This window comes from Cyclopterus lumpus, chromosome 8 (assembly GCF_009769545.1).
Source record: "Cyclopterus lumpus isolate fCycLum1 chromosome 8, fCycLum1.pri, whole genome shotgun sequence".
NCBI classification, from domain to species: domain Eukaryota; kingdom Metazoa; phylum Chordata; class Actinopteri; order Perciformes; family Cyclopteridae; genus Cyclopterus; species Cyclopterus lumpus.
In genome coordinates, this window is record NC_046973.1 from 15,353,313 (window position 1) to 15,373,007 (window position 19,695).

General features: G+C 39.6%; 2 protein-coding genes across 2 annotated transcripts; one reads left to right on the forward strand and one right to left on the reverse strand.

The window, feature by feature from the left end:
* Positions 1-446: 446 nt before the first annotated feature.
* LOC117734540 (desumoylating isopeptidase 1-like) lies at positions 447-4,430 on the reverse strand. Its single transcript, XM_034538635.1, has 6 exons — positions 4,224-4,430; positions 3,850-3,871; positions 3,307-3,376; positions 2,358-2,467; positions 2,048-2,170; positions 447-1,503 (listed from the first exon to the last, which is right to left on the reverse strand). Exons 1-6 carry the CDS (start codon positions 4,312-4,314, stop codon positions 1,413-1,415), a joined length of 507 nt encoding a protein of 168 aa, XP_034394526.1. The 5' UTR covers positions 4,315-4,430; the 3' UTR covers positions 447-1,412.
* Positions 4,431-4,991: 561 nt separating this feature from the next.
* flii (FLII actin remodeling protein) lies at positions 4,992-18,106 on the forward strand. The gene is made up of 31 exons (XM_034538634.1): positions 4,992-5,153; positions 6,353-6,463; positions 7,017-7,088; positions 7,249-7,329; positions 7,455-7,702; positions 7,917-8,020; positions 8,284-8,459; positions 8,788-8,945; positions 9,227-9,311; positions 9,828-9,975; positions 10,105-10,235; positions 10,348-10,455; positions 10,621-10,725; positions 10,898-11,077; positions 11,321-11,403; positions 11,671-11,745; positions 11,955-12,038; positions 12,187-12,358; positions 13,113-13,220; positions 13,354-13,545; positions 13,777-13,875; positions 14,075-14,164; positions 14,265-14,404; positions 14,720-14,954; positions 15,056-15,210; positions 15,364-15,424; positions 15,583-15,711; positions 16,287-16,393; positions 16,636-16,741; positions 16,830-16,895; positions 17,021-18,106. Exons 1-31 carry the CDS (start codon positions 5,091-5,093, stop codon positions 17,153-17,155), a joined length of 3,807 nt encoding a protein of 1,268 aa, XP_034394525.1. The 5' UTR covers positions 4,992-5,090; the 3' UTR covers positions 17,156-18,106.
* Positions 18,107-19,695: the final 1,589 nt, after the last annotated feature.

Consider the following 19,695-nt stretch of genomic DNA (forward strand, 5'->3'; position numbering starts at 1 on the left):
CTTTCACTTATATCAGAGAGAAGATGTAATTACATTCTTGCTTTTTTCTGACACAGTACACTGTTTTAAAACCTTTAAACTAGGATTGGCTGGGAAATATAGTCTTTTGTAGTCAACCATTAACAATATCAAGCGGGGTTTACTTTCATATAAATAGGAATAACTGAATTTACAATTAACTGATCCCAGTACTGCTATAGAGACATACACAACATGTTTTTGTATCACTTCTTATCTTATAACGTCAGTGTAAGTTAGGCATCAATCCCCTGCTCTTTGTCATATCACAAATGATGTGACAACTGAAATGATAATGTCAGGTAGAGTTGAATTCAACAGAAACAGTTAAGACAAATGTTACAGGTAGAAAATGATCACTGATGGGAATTTGCAACACCAAAATGGATTTGTACCGTGTGCCAAAGTACAAAAGCTAAAGCACTAAATAAGCAGAATGCACTAATGTGCAAGAGGTATTTTAATGTTGTAGGTGGTTAAATTACTGCCATCAGATACAGTAGTGGAGTGAAAAGTGCAATCTGCCTATGTATAAATTCTTGCAAAATCAAAATTATCGTTGTTGCGATATACCGGTATTGAAGATAACTGTAATATTTCAAATTGAAATGTTGATGTTGTATTAATAATATAAATCTGATATTGCGTTAATAATCCAGCACCTATTAAATCATTTTATATATACAGTTATGATTACAGACTCTCTCTCCACCCCCTTACACCCTCATTTTGAGTATAAATAAGTTGCCAAGAAACAAAACAAAACACACAATAAACAAAGTTAAAGTTGAATTTGACCGCTAGCATTATAATTATAATTTTTTCAAATGTTCTGTAGAAAACAGGATATTATCGTTACTGTGCATTATTTTGTCCTCATTAATCACATAGTGAAAATCGGATATGCCGGCAGCCCTAATGTGAATGGTAAATCACGCTGCAGTGCCACAAATCCAAATAAACTTAGTTACATTTCACTTCTTAAAAAGCTTACTTGGAAATTAGACATATATGTATTTGTAAAAAGGCAACATTGATCAAAATCAGCTTTTAGTGTTGGAAAATAACTTTTAATCCACGGCTGTGTTTTGTATTTACTTTGCAGTGTATTGAATTTGCTCCATCAAACTTCATGAAGCGGGCTCTGAGTTTCTCCTCAGTAGTTCTCATGAACCAACTCGGTTTGAAGGAGGAAATTATATGTGGATGATGATTTTTAAGGATTTACTGGTAAGTTATCAGTTATAATTTACAAAATGGCCTTTAGCTTCATTGCTAATGTGTAGCTTATTTACAGAAAGAAAGAAGAAAGATAGACGATTGGTTTGACGGTCTGACTCTAATAAAAGTGACCTGGTGACTGGTCACCACGGTAACTCTGCTGCTCCCCCAGATCACATGTTTCTTGCGCCGTTTATGACGTTTCCTCCTGGAGGGGCGATGTGGATGGAGTCCAGGATGGGCCGCAGTATCTGGCCAAACGGTCTGGAGATGAAAGGAAGAACTTTTTTTAGACTGAAACACAACATAGTAATTGCACTTTTGTTTAAACCCTACTCATATGTAACTGCATATTAAAAGCTGTATTCACTATTGTTTCCCGTTGGGTTAACAAAGTACAATATGTATTCTGCTCCGTGAACAAGTTTGAAATGTGTGCAACTTCATTCAACATTGCACAACAGTAGATTGACACAGAAACCCAGAACAGATAGTTCACATGTCACAATAATCCATATGCTCTCAGTGTACCTTACTGATAGTACTCTGTAGTTTAACGTTATTGAAGAAATTGTACTTACTTGATTCTTGTTGTTCTGAGTTTGGACTCATGGTTTAATGCACTTATTGTAAGTCGCTTTGGATAAAAGCGTCAGCTAAATGACATGTAATGTAATGTAATGTAGAAAAGCATATAATTAATATTTTAGCTGTTACTTTTAAAGTGGAGAGACAGGATTACACACATTTTTAAACAGGCGACAGATTTGATTAAAGCCAGCTGACCGACTGTGAGTTTCACACTCACGTGGAGAGGACTTCCGATGGAAGGTCGGTGATGTAGGATGGGATGGACCTGCCCGTCATAAACTGAGCCACCTCATTGGTGAAGGTGTTGCAGTTGTGCTCAAACAGGCGATACCTGTCACCTCTGAACAAGGAGAGAATGGAAGAGAGTTATGCATGAGGTAAACAGCGTTCATGCATTGTGACTAGTCAGTAACAAGTATGGTCAGACTCGTGAATTTAGCCACACGTTAGGATAAACAAAAGTTGAGAACTTATTGAGAGTCCAAATTATTATTGGGAATTTTTCTGTTGGATAACAGCTACTCGACCTGTATGCGCTTTCTCCTAGGGCAGAGAGGTAATCCATGAAGATCTCCTCAGATACTTCTGTCTCGCCCAGCTCCACCACTGTGTCTGGAGGGCCCAGCATCGTCCCACCCTGACAAACACACAGCAGGGAGATGGAAAACGTTCACACATTTTATGAGAGCTGTTGAAAAGTTGTCCAATAGTTCACAGAACATAATACTCTAGGACCATTGTGTTGGAGGGGTTTCTCTGATTTCCATGGATAACTGCTAAAAGATAGATTAAATCAAGGGTATACAGTATAAGGCTCACAATATTCTATATTTTATCGATTTATATGTTTTTGTATTATATTTATTATGACTAGAAACAGGATTGATGTATTGTAACGTACATAAAAAAAATTGTTTAATACAGTGTTTATAATTACACAGACGAGATGGATTTTTAGACGTTTAGTTTTAGCAGCACTTGCCCCACCAATGCTAAGTATCCTCCCTTCACCCCAAATTTCAAAACTCAATTTGTTTTCCTTGTCGATTCAACCAATTATAAAAACGTCCAAATCAAAATGACATCTTTGGTTGGTTCAACCCCGTAAAACATGGAGACATAGCTGGCTGGCTATACTCTGTATACTAGATATACGCTTATTCTTATAGAAAAGCGCAATATAAATTCAAAGTATTATTATTATTATTATTCAACAGTCGAAGGCTGTACTGTACAGCCTACCTGAAGGGTTATAAGGAGATGGCTTTAGATAAAAACATAAAACAGTGGGTGTTTTAGCTTAAAGCCAAAGAAAACACTCATATTAACACTCATTGGTCCCCACCTATTCAAGGCAGTCGAGAATCAGCCTGCCTGTAACTCCTGCGACTGTAACTCTTGGTTTGCAAGCATTCCCTTCATAAGCTTGTTAAATGAAAGGTGTAAAAGGAGTCAGTCCCCTTGTTATAGACTTACCGGCGAACAGCTGGAGATCCCCTCCCCTCCGAAGAAGAACTCATCACCGTATGCCACTATTGCTGTGTGCCTGCAGAAAATCAGATCATTATTTAGAAATTGTAAGTCAGTGCTTTTTTACCAAATAACAAGCCACAAACTAGTGAGGCAACCTAATAACTCACTTGTTACACAGTAATAATGCCTTAGATATACCCATGCTTGATTAATTTGGGATTAGTTATTTTGGGTCTAGTTATACTTCCTTTATGATTTCCTATATTTTGTGAAAATACTTAATGCAAAATGCAAACCAAAACCAATAAAAGCATCACTTAATATCAAAATGAGAACATCTTTAGACACATTGTCAGCAGTTTTTAGCAGGGTTATATGATTGTTCAGGGATTGTAATGCCTGAACAGTCATATAACTCAATCTGCTCTGGTCTACACCTGAGGGATCCACACATTACATGAGAAGCAATGATATCATGATTTAGGAGGTCAATCTTTTAGATCCCAAGCAAGCCAGTGGTCAAAGTAACATAAATAAATTGCGTACCATATACCATCCAGTTGCTTTCCTGTAACAAAAAGGGAAAAAGTAGTGAGGTAGATGATCTTCTCTGCAAGCAGCTCCGTGGAGCTGTAGATTACAAGTGTATTGTTTCTCGTCAACACCCTTTATCGAACCATTCCTTCGGATGCACATAAATCACTCACGCTTTACAGAATATTTTCAAAATAACGCTAGATGTTTTGAAAATAACTAGACCTTGGTAAGTTAACCAAAGATCGATACACTGCACGGCAACAACTGCATACAAGCGACGTAACTATGCAAGCCACAGAAAGCATCTCTACCCGGTATGAGTTATTATCACTTATTAGTCCCCAAGGCCCGGCTGCATCGGATTTTTTTATCTGTATACTCACCTAACATGATGGGGCTGAGGCTGCGAGCCATCCCTCTCGATAGATCATAAACATAGAGTTGTACATTGTATTGCGTTGCATTCTTGTCCATAATGTAAACCCCAAATTAGCTTTTGTTATTTTCAATCTTCGCTCTTGCCAAGCGACGGACATGTAACGGCACAGCTGACTGTGAGGTTCTCCGAATTATGTCATCACGTTTCAGAATACGTGGACTTCTTCCGATTCCACCGCTTTCAGAATAAAAGCTTTATGAAGAAGCGTCCTCGACAACACGCCGTAAGCTTGCGCAGTAGTTGTTTTATTTTTGAAATCAAATGGTATCTCTTCCGGGTTTACCCCGGCTCCCTCTAAAAATTACTTGATATTTTAATTGTAGCTTTCAGCGATGTTTGTTGCATTACGTGCCACGATCAAAGAGCGTCACGAAGAAATTAGCAACTCAGTATCCCTTCCCTGATAATATAAACAAAGCCCTGAGACTCTAATTTTGATTTAGTGTCCCACTTTCAGTCCAGTAGAAGAAGAAGAAGAATAATAATAATACAATTAAGACGTTTTTGTTGACTAAAGGCCATATCATACACACGTATTTCCTTCATGCCGTATTAAACAACGAGCAAGTCATCATATATGACAGGACGCCCACACGACTCTGGACATGTAATTCCCGGTGACCAGTGGAGGGCGCTAAACACACATTATTGTAATCTGCGGTAGACATTCCGAAGCAGAGGGGGCACCCAAAACTGTGGCTGTCAACCACCGCTAAAAAAAACAAAAGAAGAAGAGTAGTTCGCCACAACGCCTCACTGCCCCAGGACCAAAATAGACAGTAGAGGGCTGAGCAGCTGACATAAACCAGAAATGGCTTCCACCGGAGTTCTTCCCTTCATTAGGGGGGTAGACCTCAGTGGAAACGACTTCAAAGTAAGGATCATGAGCAATATTCGTTAATTTCTAAAGCCATCGGTCTTGAGCAACGTTTAACGTTAGCTAGCTCACGTCAGCTCACAACAAACGGCTAATGCTAAAACACTAGCTTAGCTTAACGTTACTAGCATTGGGCGTCAGCCAGTTGTCAGATTTGTTTGACACGGTACAACATAGCAGTCTGATGTCGACCATAAGTGTCGTGTAGTTTACATATTTCTGAATCGGCGTGAATGTGTATGTTAATCTAATATAACACAGCGCTACTTTTTTACTTTGTACGCGATTAGATACTTCTGGGTAGTTTGTGAAAACGTGGCTCTTGTTTCCAACGTCACGATAGACAGCTAACGTTAGCCAATTTAGCTCCACTGTTGGCTAACTCTTGGCTGTCTGGATTATCGAGAAGCACAACCTCTGTGTCAGAACATGTCCTCTCTATTAGCGTTTAAATTAGACAACAATAAGGCTTCAAACAGTAACGTTAGCTCACGTTGTAGGGGTTGTTGACACAATGTGGTCACACTTGTAGTTTCTGACACACTTCGCGAGCTCAGTTAGGTAGACTGGAAAAGTAGCATTAGTGACGGCTGAGGTGATCTGGCATGTATTTGAAACATTTGTGTGATTTAACGCTCCCTTCCATGTTAGTATGCCAGTAACTTTGGTACAGCTTTAGAAATAACGTGTATATCTATCAGTTAGTGAATGGCTGATGTTCTAATTTTAGGTACTGTTGAATGACATCATTTCCTCGTTGTGCTCAAGATCATATCGACTGGAACATTTCAGCTTTCTTATCCTGACTAAAAGATAATATTCTGATTGTCAAAGTTGCCAAATAGCTGCTGCACTTACTGATGTAGTTTTTTTTTTAAAAACATTTTGTTACTGTCGCTCCCACCCATAATGACAATGAACATAATAAGGGTGATGTCAACTTCTAATTTTGTATGGAGACACATGTGTTCCATGTACTGTTCTCATTCGTCTGTATTCACAAGGTTGGTATGCTGCGTTTAATACATTTGGGTAATGCCTTAGGAATTATGTTCACCTCTCTTCACCAACTCCATCACAACTGGATATTACAAAGACATGTCATCCATGAATAAAGTCAATACCAGTATTACTGATGTCAGCAGTCATTCTCCCTCCTCTTGTCTTCTACCTCTCTCCCCTGTCTGGCTTTACAGGGTGGCTACTTTCCAGAGCATGTTAAGTGTATGAGCAGTCTGCGATGGCTGAAACTCAACCGGACAGGGTTGTGCTACCTCCCAGAGGAGCTGGCCTCTCTGCAAAAGCTGGTGAGACATTTAGGGTTGTTTGTTATTCCGATTGGCTTACGCTCACATCTCTGAATATAAAGGCATTGACTCGTATCATTGGTGCTTCTGTTTTGTTCTCGAATTTGCGTTCTTTTTAATGAATGGAAACCCTTGGCAGATTGGTGCATTTCAACAGCAAAACCTCACCTGATTACGAACACACAAAGCCATACTATAATCCCCAATATCTTTGATAGGACTCTCTTATCTAAACCTCCAAAGCTGCAATTAGCAGGCCACGTTTAAAAGCTGATCCATGCTAATATTCTTGATCTTACTAGGTGTAGGTAAATAAGATTAGTCTCTTATCTTTGGTAGGAGTCGAAGTGTCTGGGGTTTGTTTATCTGCCTTTTATTTGACCCTGTTTTCAGTTAAATAATTGTATTTGGAGACATTAGTACAATAAGTATATTGCACAGCAGTGCCCAGGTCACCTTGTAGACCGATTTTTATGGGGTTTTAGACCATGCTTTGTTTGTGTCGTGCACTGCATGACTGTAAACAAAACCTCTGTTTTTTCTCTTTTTTTAGGAGCATCTTTCAGTGAGTCACAACAGCCTGACCACTTTGCATGGAGAACTGTCCAGCTTACCAAACCTTCGGGTAACTGACACCCACACATGCATAAGAAAATACACTTTAAGCTCATGCCAATTTCTTCCACTATCAATACGAATAAGCACCGCTATCTAATGCTTTGACTATGGCCTGTACTTATGTGTAGTTATGATGGAGCCCTAAATGTGTTTCACTATGTCTGCAGGCGGTTGTAGCCAGAGCCAACAACCTGAAAAACTCTGGTGTCCCTGATGACATCTTTCAGCTCGATGACCTCTCTGTGCTGGTACATAATTGTCTTTCACACTTGTTCAACAACATTCTTCCTTTCCTTATTTTATGGTCCGCTGGCATATGCCTATTACCTTGCCTCTTTTTCAATTAATTACAAAAACAATGCATTTCCTCCAGGACCTGAGTTACAATCAGCTGTCAGAGATCCCCAGGGACCTGGAGAACAGCAGGAATATGCTGGTGCTGAATCTGAGCCACAACAGCATTGACTCCATCCCCAACCAGCTGTTTATCAACCTGACAGACCTGCTGTATCTGGACCTGAGCGACAACAAGCTGGACAGCCTGCCACCGCAGATGAGACGCCTGGTTCACCTGCAGACACTCACACTGAACAACAACCCCTTGATGCACGCACAATTGCGGTAAGAGGAAATTATTTTGCTTATTTTGTGTGTCCTCTGTCCCTAATTCTAAATTCATGTATTATGTTAGGTCGGAAGCTTTGCGGTACATTTATTTAGAAAACTGAAATAGGCATTAATTTAATGCTGCTCTCCTTATCATATTATTATTATTATTATTATTATTATTATTATTATTTATTTGTAATATTATCATCTCTGTTTGTCTGAGCAGCCAATTGCCAGCCATGGTGGCATTACAGACTCTCCACCTGAGGAACACCCAGAGGACCCAGAGCAACATGCCGACCAGCCTGGAGGGTCTGACACATTTAGCAGGTAACACACACACACACACACTCACATTCACACTCACACATTCTCTGATTTCTTCCATTTATTTAGGGACATTTTCCTTCTTACATTGACAGAGCAATGCGGTACATTTTTCACAAATGTGTCGCTTTGTGTATATCATCATACTCTTTTTTTTTTTTTTTTTTTTTTTAAATTGATTTTGCAAATACTTTATATAGGAATGGAGAACCATACTCGTACTTTTTACGGACACATGTTCCCTTTGTCCCTCCTGTCTCTCCCAGATGTTGACCTGTCATGTAACGACCTGACTCGGTTGCCAGAGTGCCTCTATTCACTGAGCAGTTTGAAGAGACTCAACCTGAGCAGTAATCAGATCTCAGAACTGTCCCTCTGCATTGACCAGTGGACTCAGCTGGAGACGCTTAACCTGAGCCGCAACCAGCTCACCTCCCTGCCCGTAAGGACAATAATAATGATGCATCTTCCTCTAGAAGCCACGCTGTTTGTTTAGAAAGCTATGTAGATGGAGTTGTTTCAATATTAATGCACACGTTAAATTGTATTCTGTTTGGGTGCTGGCAGAAATATGAGAGATGAATATTTCAAAATCTGGGCAAATTATCTATATGGCTGAATACAGAGAAATATGTGGGTGTGGGTGAGCCAACCCTTTAAAGAGCAATCTATCATTTGGTTTTTAGTAGTAGTTATTTATATGCATTTCCTTTTTATAATTTGTGTAAAATGTTTGGATGGTTTAAGTTTGCTCGTGTGTCTTCATCCAGTCTGCAATCTGTAAGCTGGCCAAACTGAAGAAGCTGTATGTAAACTCTAACAAACTGGACTTTGATGGGGTTCCGCCAGGCGTGGGCAAACTGTCCAGCCTCACTGAGTTCATGGCCGCTAACAACAACCTGGAACTCATCCCAGAGGGCCTCTGCAGGTGAGTTTAACAATAAATTTTAGGGTGCTGGTATTGATGACTCGCCACTGGAAATCATCCGATTTTCATTCTGCATTGCTCAATGGACATTTTTTTAATTGGCTGAATCAAGTCAGCTTAATTAAAAAGAAATCTTGATTGGGATTCAAACATGATTTCCTAAAAGGCTGAGTCTTTATGAAGAACCATACAGCTATGTACAAATATATTGGCAAGACACATTTTGTCACCCCACAAGAATATGCGATTGTGTGAATATGTGGTTTTGTGTTGTTTTCTAGGTGTGGCAAGCTGAAGAAGCTGGTGCTGAATAAAAACCGCCTAGTAACACTGCCTGAGGCCATTCACTTCTTGACTGATTTAGAGGTACGATACTAAAGCCACTTATAAAGTAATCAAATAATACTGTTCTCAAACAGTGTTTACGTTGGTTAAATTGTGGATTAATACAGGTTTCATTACTTTACTTGATTACAAAAAGAGAAGTAATCCTCCCTCACTACTGAAGAGAAAACGTTAAACATGTTTTACTTAATTTAGACTGAAACGAGTAGTTCACAACAGATATTAGAAAGAAACAATACAGTTGGGTAAAGTAATAGTATGTGACGTACAATAGTGACATGATGAGAATAATTTGTAATTAATACTGTATAGTGATGTTGTAAATTAGGTGTAATAAAAAACAAACATAATACAGTACATTTTAAGTTTCTTAAGGAATATATAAATACATGATATACAGGACCTGAAATGATATAGCAATAACATCTAGTGCTTTGTAACATCGCAATGTTGTCATCTAATACATATATATATTTAAAGATTATATTGTTTTAAAGATAAACACAAATATTGATCTATTCATATATCGCTCTGTAGATTCTGGATGTACGGGAGAACCCTAACCTGGTGATGCCTCCCAAACCAGTCGACAGAGCAGCAGAGTGGTACAACATTGACTTCTCCCTGCAAAACCAGCTCCGGCTGGCCGGGGCCTCACCTGCTACTGTCGCTGCTGCTGGAGGTGGTACGTGTTTTTATATATATCTATAACTGGAGGTAGAGTAGGTACATGAATGTATACAGTATCAGTGCCTTTGGTTATTCTGTAAAACGTGTGTATTTTATAAAGGCTTAAATCTCTATCTGTGTCCAGGAGCCAGCCCCCGAGACCCCCTGGCGAGGAAGATGAGGTTAAGGAGGAGGAAGGACTCTTCTCAGGACGATCAGGCAAAGCAGGTGCTGAAGGGCATGAGTGATGTTGCACAAGACAAGAAGAAGATGGAGGTAAGGGGAAAGATAAAGAAGGATGTCAATGCAGCCCACATGAATAATAATAATAATAAACGCAATAGGATTCATTTACATTTTATTTACTAGAAATCTTCTAATTTTGCAGGAGAACGGGGATTTGAAATATGCTGATTTAAAGGTCCGGCGCTGGGACAAGAGTCTAGAGAAACCTCATCTGGACTACTCTGAGTTCTATTTGGAGGATGTGGGGCAGGTAATTCTCTCTTTCTCTCTCTCTCTCTCTCTCTCTCTCTCTCTCTCTCGTGTGGGGGCGCGCTCTCTCATATTTCTCAGCAACAACCAACCAACCAAAGTGCCTCAGAATGTGCCAAATTAGATTTTTCAGTGTACGTATCTTCTTCGTTTGTCCGTCCTACAGGTTCCAGGTGTATCAGTGTGGCAGATAGAGAACTTTATTCCGATGCAAGTGGATGAAACTTTCCATGGCAAGTTCTATGAGGCTGATTGCTACATCATCCTCAAGGTAACGCATCAAATCTGCGTGTCAGTAGAGATGCGTGTCAGTAGATTGTCATCACTTTGATTACAAATTGGAATAATCAAACAACATGGATCATTCTTAGCAACAACTAGAAGTAAGTAGTAGTAAGTTTTCCCGGACTGTGTCCCAATAAATCTTTATTTTGCAATTCTAGACTTTCCTGGATGACAACGGTGCATTGAACTGGCATATCTATTACTGGATCGGGCAGGAAGCCACGCTTGACAAGAAGGCCGGCTCTGCCATCCATGCAGTCAACCTCAGAAATTTCCTTGGAGCAGAGTGCAGGACTATACGGGAAGAGATGGGAGATGAGAGCGAGGAGTTCAGTGCTGTACGTATAAATATAAATATAATATGCTAATTTATCGAAGTGCACACAGAGATATACACAAATAACTAACTTTAACTAGGAAGAAGCTTCTGATCAAAGCTTAGCTTAAGGGGAAATCCCTTTGCTTCACAGTTGGACATTGAATATGAATTTTTTTGGATACAGTACAGTAACTAGCTCTCTATCATTATGAATAACCAACCACTACGTGCCGTTGTAAATTGCTTTTTGGCTCATGTGCAGGTGTTTAACAATGAGATCTCCTACATTGAGGGAGGAACAGCCAGTGGATTCTACACTGTGGAGGACAACCACTATTCTGTCAGGTAATTATTTCAGAAAATTAGTCTTCTTTTTTTAAGCTGTGTCAAATGTATAATAGTATTAATCTTTGGCTTTAGTTTGTAATCTTGTCAAAAACAACTTTGCAACATTGTTGAGAAAAGCTGATCAAAATCAAGTTCATTGGGAGTCTGAATTAATGTTGTCGGCTTCTATCTTTCACATTCAGCTGTATTTGATTTAAATGAGATGCTCTTTGTCTGAAAATGTGTTTTTTAATTCAGGTTTTAATAATGTTTTGTGTCTATCAGGTTGTACAGAGTTTACGGTAAGAAGAACATCAGACTGGAGTCTGTATCTCTGAAGGCCTCCTCCCTCGACCCACGGTAACTCACACACCCTTTGTGCCTTCTCCACCACATGACGTACATTTGTATAGTTTGCCACAACGTCCCTGCTTTCTGATACTTTGCTTCCCTCATCTCTTTGATTGACATAATCACTGCATTTACTGTAGACCTGCAGTTAATTAGTTGTACATTTTTTCCTCCTACTTTACTGTGTCCATGACATCCTGTCTTTTTCTTTTTGGCAGGTATGTCTTCCTGTTGGACACAGGCCCGGACATCTTTATTTGGAGAGGAGCCAACGCTACTCTCAGCACCACCACGAAGGCGAGGTAGGACACAAATCAATAAGTAACACAAACTTATTGCCACTTTTAAGGAAAATCTCAAGTCGGTTTCCATGTTACGGTCACAATTTTAACAAAAATGAAGTGTAGTGATGCAAAGTGTGTGTGTGTGCGCATTGTGTTCATCCTTTAGGTTATTTGCAGAAAAGATCAATAAGAATGAGCGGAAGGGGAAGGCAGAGATCACAACCCTCATGCAGAACCAGGAGCCTCCTGGGTTCTGGGAGACACTGGGAGGACAACCAGAGGAGATCAAGAAACACGTACCAGATGACTTTTCTCCTGTTAGACCTAAACTATACAAGGTACGTCTTTTTAATACATGTATACAGTACTACTCTCCCTGACTAACTTTATCCTGTTAATGCGGTCTAAAGTAGAAGTATACATGCAGTATTGCGGTAGTGTAGGTGTAAGGAAAATGTGGCCAGTGTTGTAGGAGGTGTTTAGGATTCACTGTTGAGCTTTCTGCTTTATCACAGGTTGAAGTCATGTATAACTGTTTGTGTTGCTGGTACATGATGTGCATGCAGTATGTGGTAAAGGCCAAATACCCAGAGTGCTTCATTATATTTAGGCTCATCAAACACACACACACATCCATGTCACAAACACTACCCCCCTCGTAAACCAATCCATTCATTCACCCTCTGCTTAAATGGTGACAACGCTGAAATCCAAGAAGGTGCCGTGTTATGAGGAAGTAGCTGTTTAGTGTCTTTAGCATCTTTTTAAAATGTTTAATCCGTGTTGTACAAATCTGTGTTGCTCCTTTGCTGAAACCTCCGAAAAAATTGATTCCTGAGTTCTTCAGACCAAGACCGTATGTCACTTTGAGTTTCAAGCTACAGCAGCTGTAAACTAACCCCGACTGACCGTGAAAATACGGACTAGACTCGTATGATTTAAATTATACTCTGGGAACCACCGTGAGTTATAGGCATATCTTTAGTTTTTTCTTTATTCTTATTTGCGAGTGAATTTGAACTAATTGTGGAACTGGAAGAGAGGGAATTCTAAACACAATTATCTGATGTTTTCTTTATCATTGTCCTGTAGGTGGGCTTGGGTCTGGGATACCTGGAGTTGCCACAGATTAACTACAAGCTGTCAGTCGAGCACAAAGACCAAAAGATAAAACTGGACACTTTGCCAGAGATGAGACTGGTATGTACATCTGCCGCATATTCACCAGAAGGCATGATTATACGACGAAAATAATGCCACCAAATGTTTACATTGTATTTTTCCTCCTTCACTTTCTTTACGTCTTGCACCATATTTCCATCCCTCTCCTCAGGTGCAATCTCTGCTGGACACAAAGTCTGTGTACATCCTGGACTGCTGGTCTGATGTGTTCATCTGGATCGGGAGGAAGTCTCCACGTCTCGTCCGAGCCGCTGCCTTAAAACTGGGTCAGGAGATCTGCTCCATGCTGCATCGGCCCAAACATGCCTGTGTCACCCGCAACCTGGAGGGCACTGAGTGCCAGGTAATACCGCATCAAAAAAAAAAAAAAAAAAAAAAAAAAAAAATATATATATATATATATATATATATATATATATATATGAATGAATCAGATTTTGTAGTCTAAGCACAAGTTTGCATGTTTTAATTATGTCATCCAAATGTATAATCTGGGCAGTGATGAAAGTGCTTTGCTCGTGTTTTAAGTGCTTGTTTTAATTTAATGTTAGTTGCTCTTCTTCCTCTTCCTCAGGTGTACAAGTCCAAGTTTAAGAACTGGGATGATGTGTTGAAGGTGGACTACACCAGAGCAGCTGAGACCGTACATAAGAAGGACAACCTACTGGGCAAGGTTAGTGATACATATATGCGTGCGTGTGTTTTAAAAAAAAGAAATACCTAAATGTTGATGCTACCAGTCAATGGTTACCAGTGGCTCATAAAATAGTCATTTATAATATACACTGACCAAGAACCAGAACGGTGTGTGTGGCCTCCAGATTGAGCTGTTTATGTGTGGTCAGCGCAGTAAGTGTTTATCTGTCTCTCAGGTGAAGAAGGACGTAGAGAAGAAAGACCAGATGAAAGCTGACCTCACAGCCCTCTTCCTTCCCCGGCAGCCAGCCATGCCCCTTACTGAGGTAACAACACACACTTGGTTATTATTTTTCATTTATACTCACTATTGATAGGTGAATTAAGCAAACCTCCACTTCATACATATTCATCTTTTCTGTATAGGCTGAGCCACTGATGGAGGAGTGGAACGAGGATCTCGATGGCATGGAAGGATTTGTGTTGGAGGGAAAGAAGTTTGCTCGGCTGCCCGAGGAAGAGTTTGGCCACTTCAACACCCAGGACTGCTACGTCTTCCTCTGCAGGTAGGGATGTGCAATGATGTCCACAATCAAACGGGTGGAAATTACAGGGAAACACGGCTGTATGTGTGTATGGGACTTTAATGCTTTTAATCGCAAGATAGTCTCTAGTTTATCATTTGAAATTAAAAGATTTAAAGGTTTTTTTTTATTTTGTATTATTAGTTTTTAAACAGAACCTGTATGGAGAATACAGGGCCCGACCTTAATATGAAAACATGTATGCATTCACACAGAAGAGAAGTTGCTCCACTGGCATAAAACTGTCAAGTCAAAGTGAATCATTGTCATTGCACTAATCTCACTCTGCTTTTGTAGATACTGGGTGCCTGTGGAGTATGAAGAGGAGGAGAAGGAGAAGAAGGAGGGTGAAGGCGGTGAAGGAGGAAGAGCAGCAGCAGCAGCACAAGAGGAAGAGGACAAACAGCCCGAGGAGGACTTCCAGTGTGTTGTGTATTTCTGGCAGGGCAGGCAGGCCTCCAACATGGGTTGGCTCACTTTCACCTTCTCGCTGCAGAAGAAGTTTGAAAGTCTTTTCCCTGGAAAACTGAAGGTATCTGGATATATTTATTCATGTTTGCACTTTTTTTTTTTGCACTGTTCTTTTTTTATTTTTTTTTAATTACAATTGTGTGCCTTTCTTGCTGTTTTTAGGTGGTGCGTATGACCCAGCAGCAAGAGAACCTCAAGTTCCTGTCCCATTTCAAGCGGAAGTTCATCATCCACAAAGGGAAGAGGAAACAGAAGACTGACTCTGCTCAGCCCTCCCTCTACCACATTCGCACCAATGGCAGCGCACTTTGCAGCAGGTAGACGTAGTGATATTATCACCATTTATCAGATTTGTGCACACCAGCGCTGTCACCCAGCTTCCTCTAGAGAAGTCTGGTTTACGAGTTTCCAGAAGAGTTTTTTTGTTTTCTCTTTCATTTAATTCTAATTTTTTTTTTCATCTCTTTTAGGACCATCCAGATTGGAACAGATTCCAGCAATCTCAACTCAGAGTTTTGCTTCATTCTCAAGGTTGTGATTTGTATTTATCTTACAATAATGGCAATATAACAATCATTTGTATCAAGTTCCACCAGAGATATCTCCTGTGTCTTCCTCCTACTTTTGTACTTTCATAAAGACCAAACAGTCTGCCAGGTCGCTGATGAACGGTATTGTGCTTTCTGCAGGTACCGTTTGAGAGTACAGACAATCAGGGCATCGTCTACACCTGGGTGGGCAGAGCTGCTGACCCTGACGAAGCCAAACTGGCCGAGGACATCATGAACTGCATGTTTGATGAAACGTACAGCAAACAGGTGCGTGTGTGTGTCTGTAACTTGACATACTCAACATAGTATAAACGCACCCTGTCGCTCCCACCTCAAAAGTACATTTCAACTCCTTTCGTTGCTGCTCTATAACTTAAGATGAATATATATATATATATATATATATATATATATATATATATATATATATATATACTAAATCTCATACTCTCCCCCTCCTCTTACCTTTCGGCGTACAAAGACACTGCGTTCTGCACTTTAATATCAACTGACAGTTTCACTGCTTTCATCCCTTATTGTTTGTTGTTGTTAATAGTCAACTATTTGAAATATTTTAACACATCTGAATCAGAAAATGGCCTTTCTAGATTTTAGTACCACTTGGATTACTCACAAATACTTGTATTTACTTCAAAAAAATACTTTCACGTATTTATTCCCAAAAAGCAATGTGACATATTTCCATGATTAGAAAAAGTATATGATAGACATACTTTAGCTTCTGTGAAGTGTCTTTCTGTATTTTAATTATTCAATGACTCTCAATAATAGATGCTGCATGAAAGCATATGTTGTCAAACTTCAATAAGTGTGTCTCCTAGGTAATTAATGAGGGGGAGGAGCCAGAGAACTTCTTCTGGGTGGGGATTGGCTCTCAGAAGCAGTACGATGAAGATGCAGAATATATGAAATATGCTCGGCTCTTCAGGTGGGTGAACATTATCTGTCAGTATTATGTAGTTATTATAGTTAAAAGAGGAATGAAAAATGATTATGCAATAATTGCATAATCATTTTTTCATTCCTATTAATATTGCGAATACTAATAGCAACTTCTTTTCTAATTTTTATGTATCCATCTCCCCCCTCTCTCTCATATCACTCCTTTCCTTGGATTGTTAACTCCCCACTATTTATTTCTATCTCCTCTTCCACCGCTCCCTCCCTCAGGTGTTCAAATGAGAAGGGCTACTTCTCTGTGTCGGAGAAGTGCTCAGACTTTTGTCAGGACGACCTGGCCGATGATGATATCATGTTACTAGACAACGGCAAAGAGGTAATAATCGATCATAGTTTTATCTGAATGTCCACAGTATTACTGGGTCATGGTGTTTTTTTTTTCTAACTTCCTTGTTTTCCATCAGGTGTACATGTGGGTCGGTACTCAGACCAGCCAGGTGGAGATCAAACTTAGTCTCAAAGCCTGTCAGGTTAGTGAGAAACTGCAGTTTGTGAACGCTAATTGTTTCGTTTGTGTGCATATTTGTGTTCAAACTTTTTGTTGGTGTTATGTATCCATAGCCACGGCTTCCTAATGAATCCTTTTCCTCTCTAGGTTTACATCCAGCACATGCGCTCTAAGGACACCGAACACCCCAGGAAGCTGCGACTGGTGCGAAAGGGGAACGAGCCCCACTGCTTCAGCCGCTGCTTCCACGCCTGGGGAGCTTTCAAAACCCAACTTTCATAGACAAACACATGCACAGAAACGCTCATACCTGTATCAAATGTATTCGCTTCCATGCCATTTTCTACCAGTAGGATGATGATAATGATGATGATGATGTCTATGCCTAACGCAGCTTTGCCTGAGCTCTGATTCCTTCCCCCCGCCCCCTTCCTGCTCAGCGCTGCTGTCCACCGGCCTCTGAACCAACAGGTTACAATCTGCCTACAAGTTTAGCACAACATCCCAGTCAGTGACGATTCTTCTGGTCAAGAAGCTGTTGGCTATTTCTTGTCTTTGGAACAAACGGCAAAATATCACTTTTTTTCTACAAGCTTTTTTTTAGCAGCAAGTCTGAATATTGTTGTTAAATTAAAGAAGATAATTATGTTTTGAGATAAAAACAAATATGTCTACGGTGTACAGAGGCTTTATATAAACTCAAGGGAGTCGAATTCCCTAACATATCAATCTGCTCTGCTGCTTCCACGTGGCTCGTGCTTCACGTTCAATAGTTTTCAGTGGACGAGGGTTAAGCGGTAACTTTGGTATTTACATATTTTCCCTGACTGACTAATAGGGACAACAGTTTCTGAAATGATCAAGTATTGAGGGGAAAGTGCAGTAGACGGCAGCCGCTCACAGGCCGCAATGTCATTTTAAGTGTGCGACATTTTGGAAAGACTCCTACTCAAAAGGAGAAGTCTCCTGAAAGCCTGTTCCGCTACAGCAGTAATACGGGATCAATTTCTAAAATTTGTGTCCCCGTTCGTCACTTAGGAACATGGGAAAAATAATTCAAAATGTAGCCTTTAAGTGCTGGTTACTGCGCTGGTCCCTCCTCCACGCTTGGCTCCATATTGTGCTGCTTGTTTGAGGAAGTTTAAGGCAGATCATTTTACAGTTTTTACTCTTTTTTTTTTTTTTTCTCCAGCATTTAGGGACTAATCAGAAAATGGCACTATAATATTTTTTCTGAAGAATGTTTGTTTATGCATATATTTTCCTGTATTGCGGACTATACAGCATATGGTATGTGCGCCTTCAATGAAATAGGAACACCCCCACCCCCCAGTCTGATTGGTCACTGTTCTCCCCTCCTCTAACTTGTCCACTGAATTGAGAAACCTTTTTTGTGTGTTTCAACCCAGCAAAATGTTACTTTCATGTCCAGACGGTCAACGGTTACATTTATCTGGCCAAAGAAGTCTTGATCAGAGGTGCGGGTCCAAGTTATAGCGTGAGACAGAGCTTTAAGGACAGATGTTTAAACCTGCACTCAGTAGAGACCAGGAGATACAGAAACTAAATAATACTGTATTCAACTTGTCAAAAGGTTTCTATTTTTATCTTCAGGAAAGGAAAGGGCAAACATTAAAGGAAGTGAAGGACATTTTTGTCAAAGTGATTTTAAAGTGTTGCTTTCTTTTTCCAAATATGTTTATCGTTTTGGAACCAAACCAGGTTTATTTTGTTTTTTTTCTTCAGATTTAAATGGGAGTTCTTATGCACCATATGAGAGGTATATCTAAGTAAATGTAAAGACTTCTGGTTCCACTGATCTGAAATCTGCTGTTTGATTGTATGGTTAACAGTTGTGTTCTGGTGGATTTAACTGCTTCTAGATCAGTGCCTCCAGGGACAACTTTTAAGTAGAGCTGCAGTAGTAGCTGCAGTGCTTCTTGTTGTCATGTGACCTTTGTCCTGTGCAGGCATTGGTCCAAGCGAGATCTGTCTATATACCATATCCTCAAATGGCTGCAGCGACCATCATTTGCTTTCTTTATACTTTATTTTGTGGGGTGAATTGTATGCCTGATGGTGTGTTTGAGTCTGACACATAGTATGTGTGTTTATGAATATGTGCACATGCTCCTGATGCCACCTGCAGATGCTTTATTTATGTATTTTATATTAAAAATGATATCTCACATCCCATATTGTCATCTTGCCTTCCTATTGCCCCTCTTAGGTCATAGAGCTATTCAAGACACTGCACACAGGCATAATCGGCTCAAACGATTGACAATACGTGTGAGCAGCTTTGAATTTGGTTTTCAAAATGAAAATTCATTAATGACATTAAAGGTCTTAAAAATTTAAAGTGATGCCTATTGCAAGAAAAGTGTCAACCCACAGGAATCTGTTCACTGACCCAAGAATTAGTACTGTCTCGTTTTATTACGTACAAAAACATTTTTGAACACAATGTAATGGCGTTTGTTTTTAATGACATGATACTTGGACTTGTGTGACTTGTTTTATGACATACCAAACTATATTTGTTTGTATTCCTATACTATGACATGTTTTATAACATACCTTACTATCTGGTCATTGACATTTATTTTAGGCAAACTATAACATGATTTTATTTTTGTTTACATGTTTTGATAACCTTTTTAAACATACTATAAAATGAACTTTTAATTTTACATATATTTTCAACTTAATATACTATAACTAAATATACTGGTCTGAGCTGAGGGAGTTTCGCTCTGACTCCGACCTGGTGGCACCGATGACGAGCATTAAGAACAACTATATATAATTAAACATCTTCT

What these genes read in the sequence shown, in the direction of transcription:
- flii (XM_034538634.1), top strand. Translation starts at nt 5,091, where the DNA reads ATGGCTTCCACCGGAGTTCTTCCCTTCATTAGGGGGGTAGACCTCAGT. An exon ending in GGGTCTGACACATTTAGCAG is followed by an intron (nt 8,021 to 8,283) that starts GTAACACACACA and finishes TGTCTCTCCCAG; the next exon opens with ATGTTGACCTGTCATGTAAC. An exon ending in ATTGCTACATCATCCTCAAG is followed by an intron (nt 10,726 to 10,897) that starts GTAACGCATCAA and finishes TTGCAATTCTAG; the next exon opens with ACTTTCCTGGATGACAACGG.
- LOC117734540 (XM_034538635.1), bottom strand. Translation starts at nt 4,314, where the DNA reads ATGGACAAGAATGCAACGCAATACAATGTACAACTCTATGTTTATGAT. An exon ending in CTAGGAGAAAGCGCATACAG is followed by an intron (nt 2,171 to 2,357) that starts GTCGAGTAGCTG and finishes CTCCTTGTTCAG; the next exon opens with AGGTGACAGGTATCGCCTGT. An exon ending in CCATCGGAAGTCCTCTCCAC is followed by an intron (nt 1,504 to 2,047) that starts GTGAGTGTGAAA and finishes TTTCATCTCCAG; the next exon opens with ACCGTTTGGCCAGATACTGC.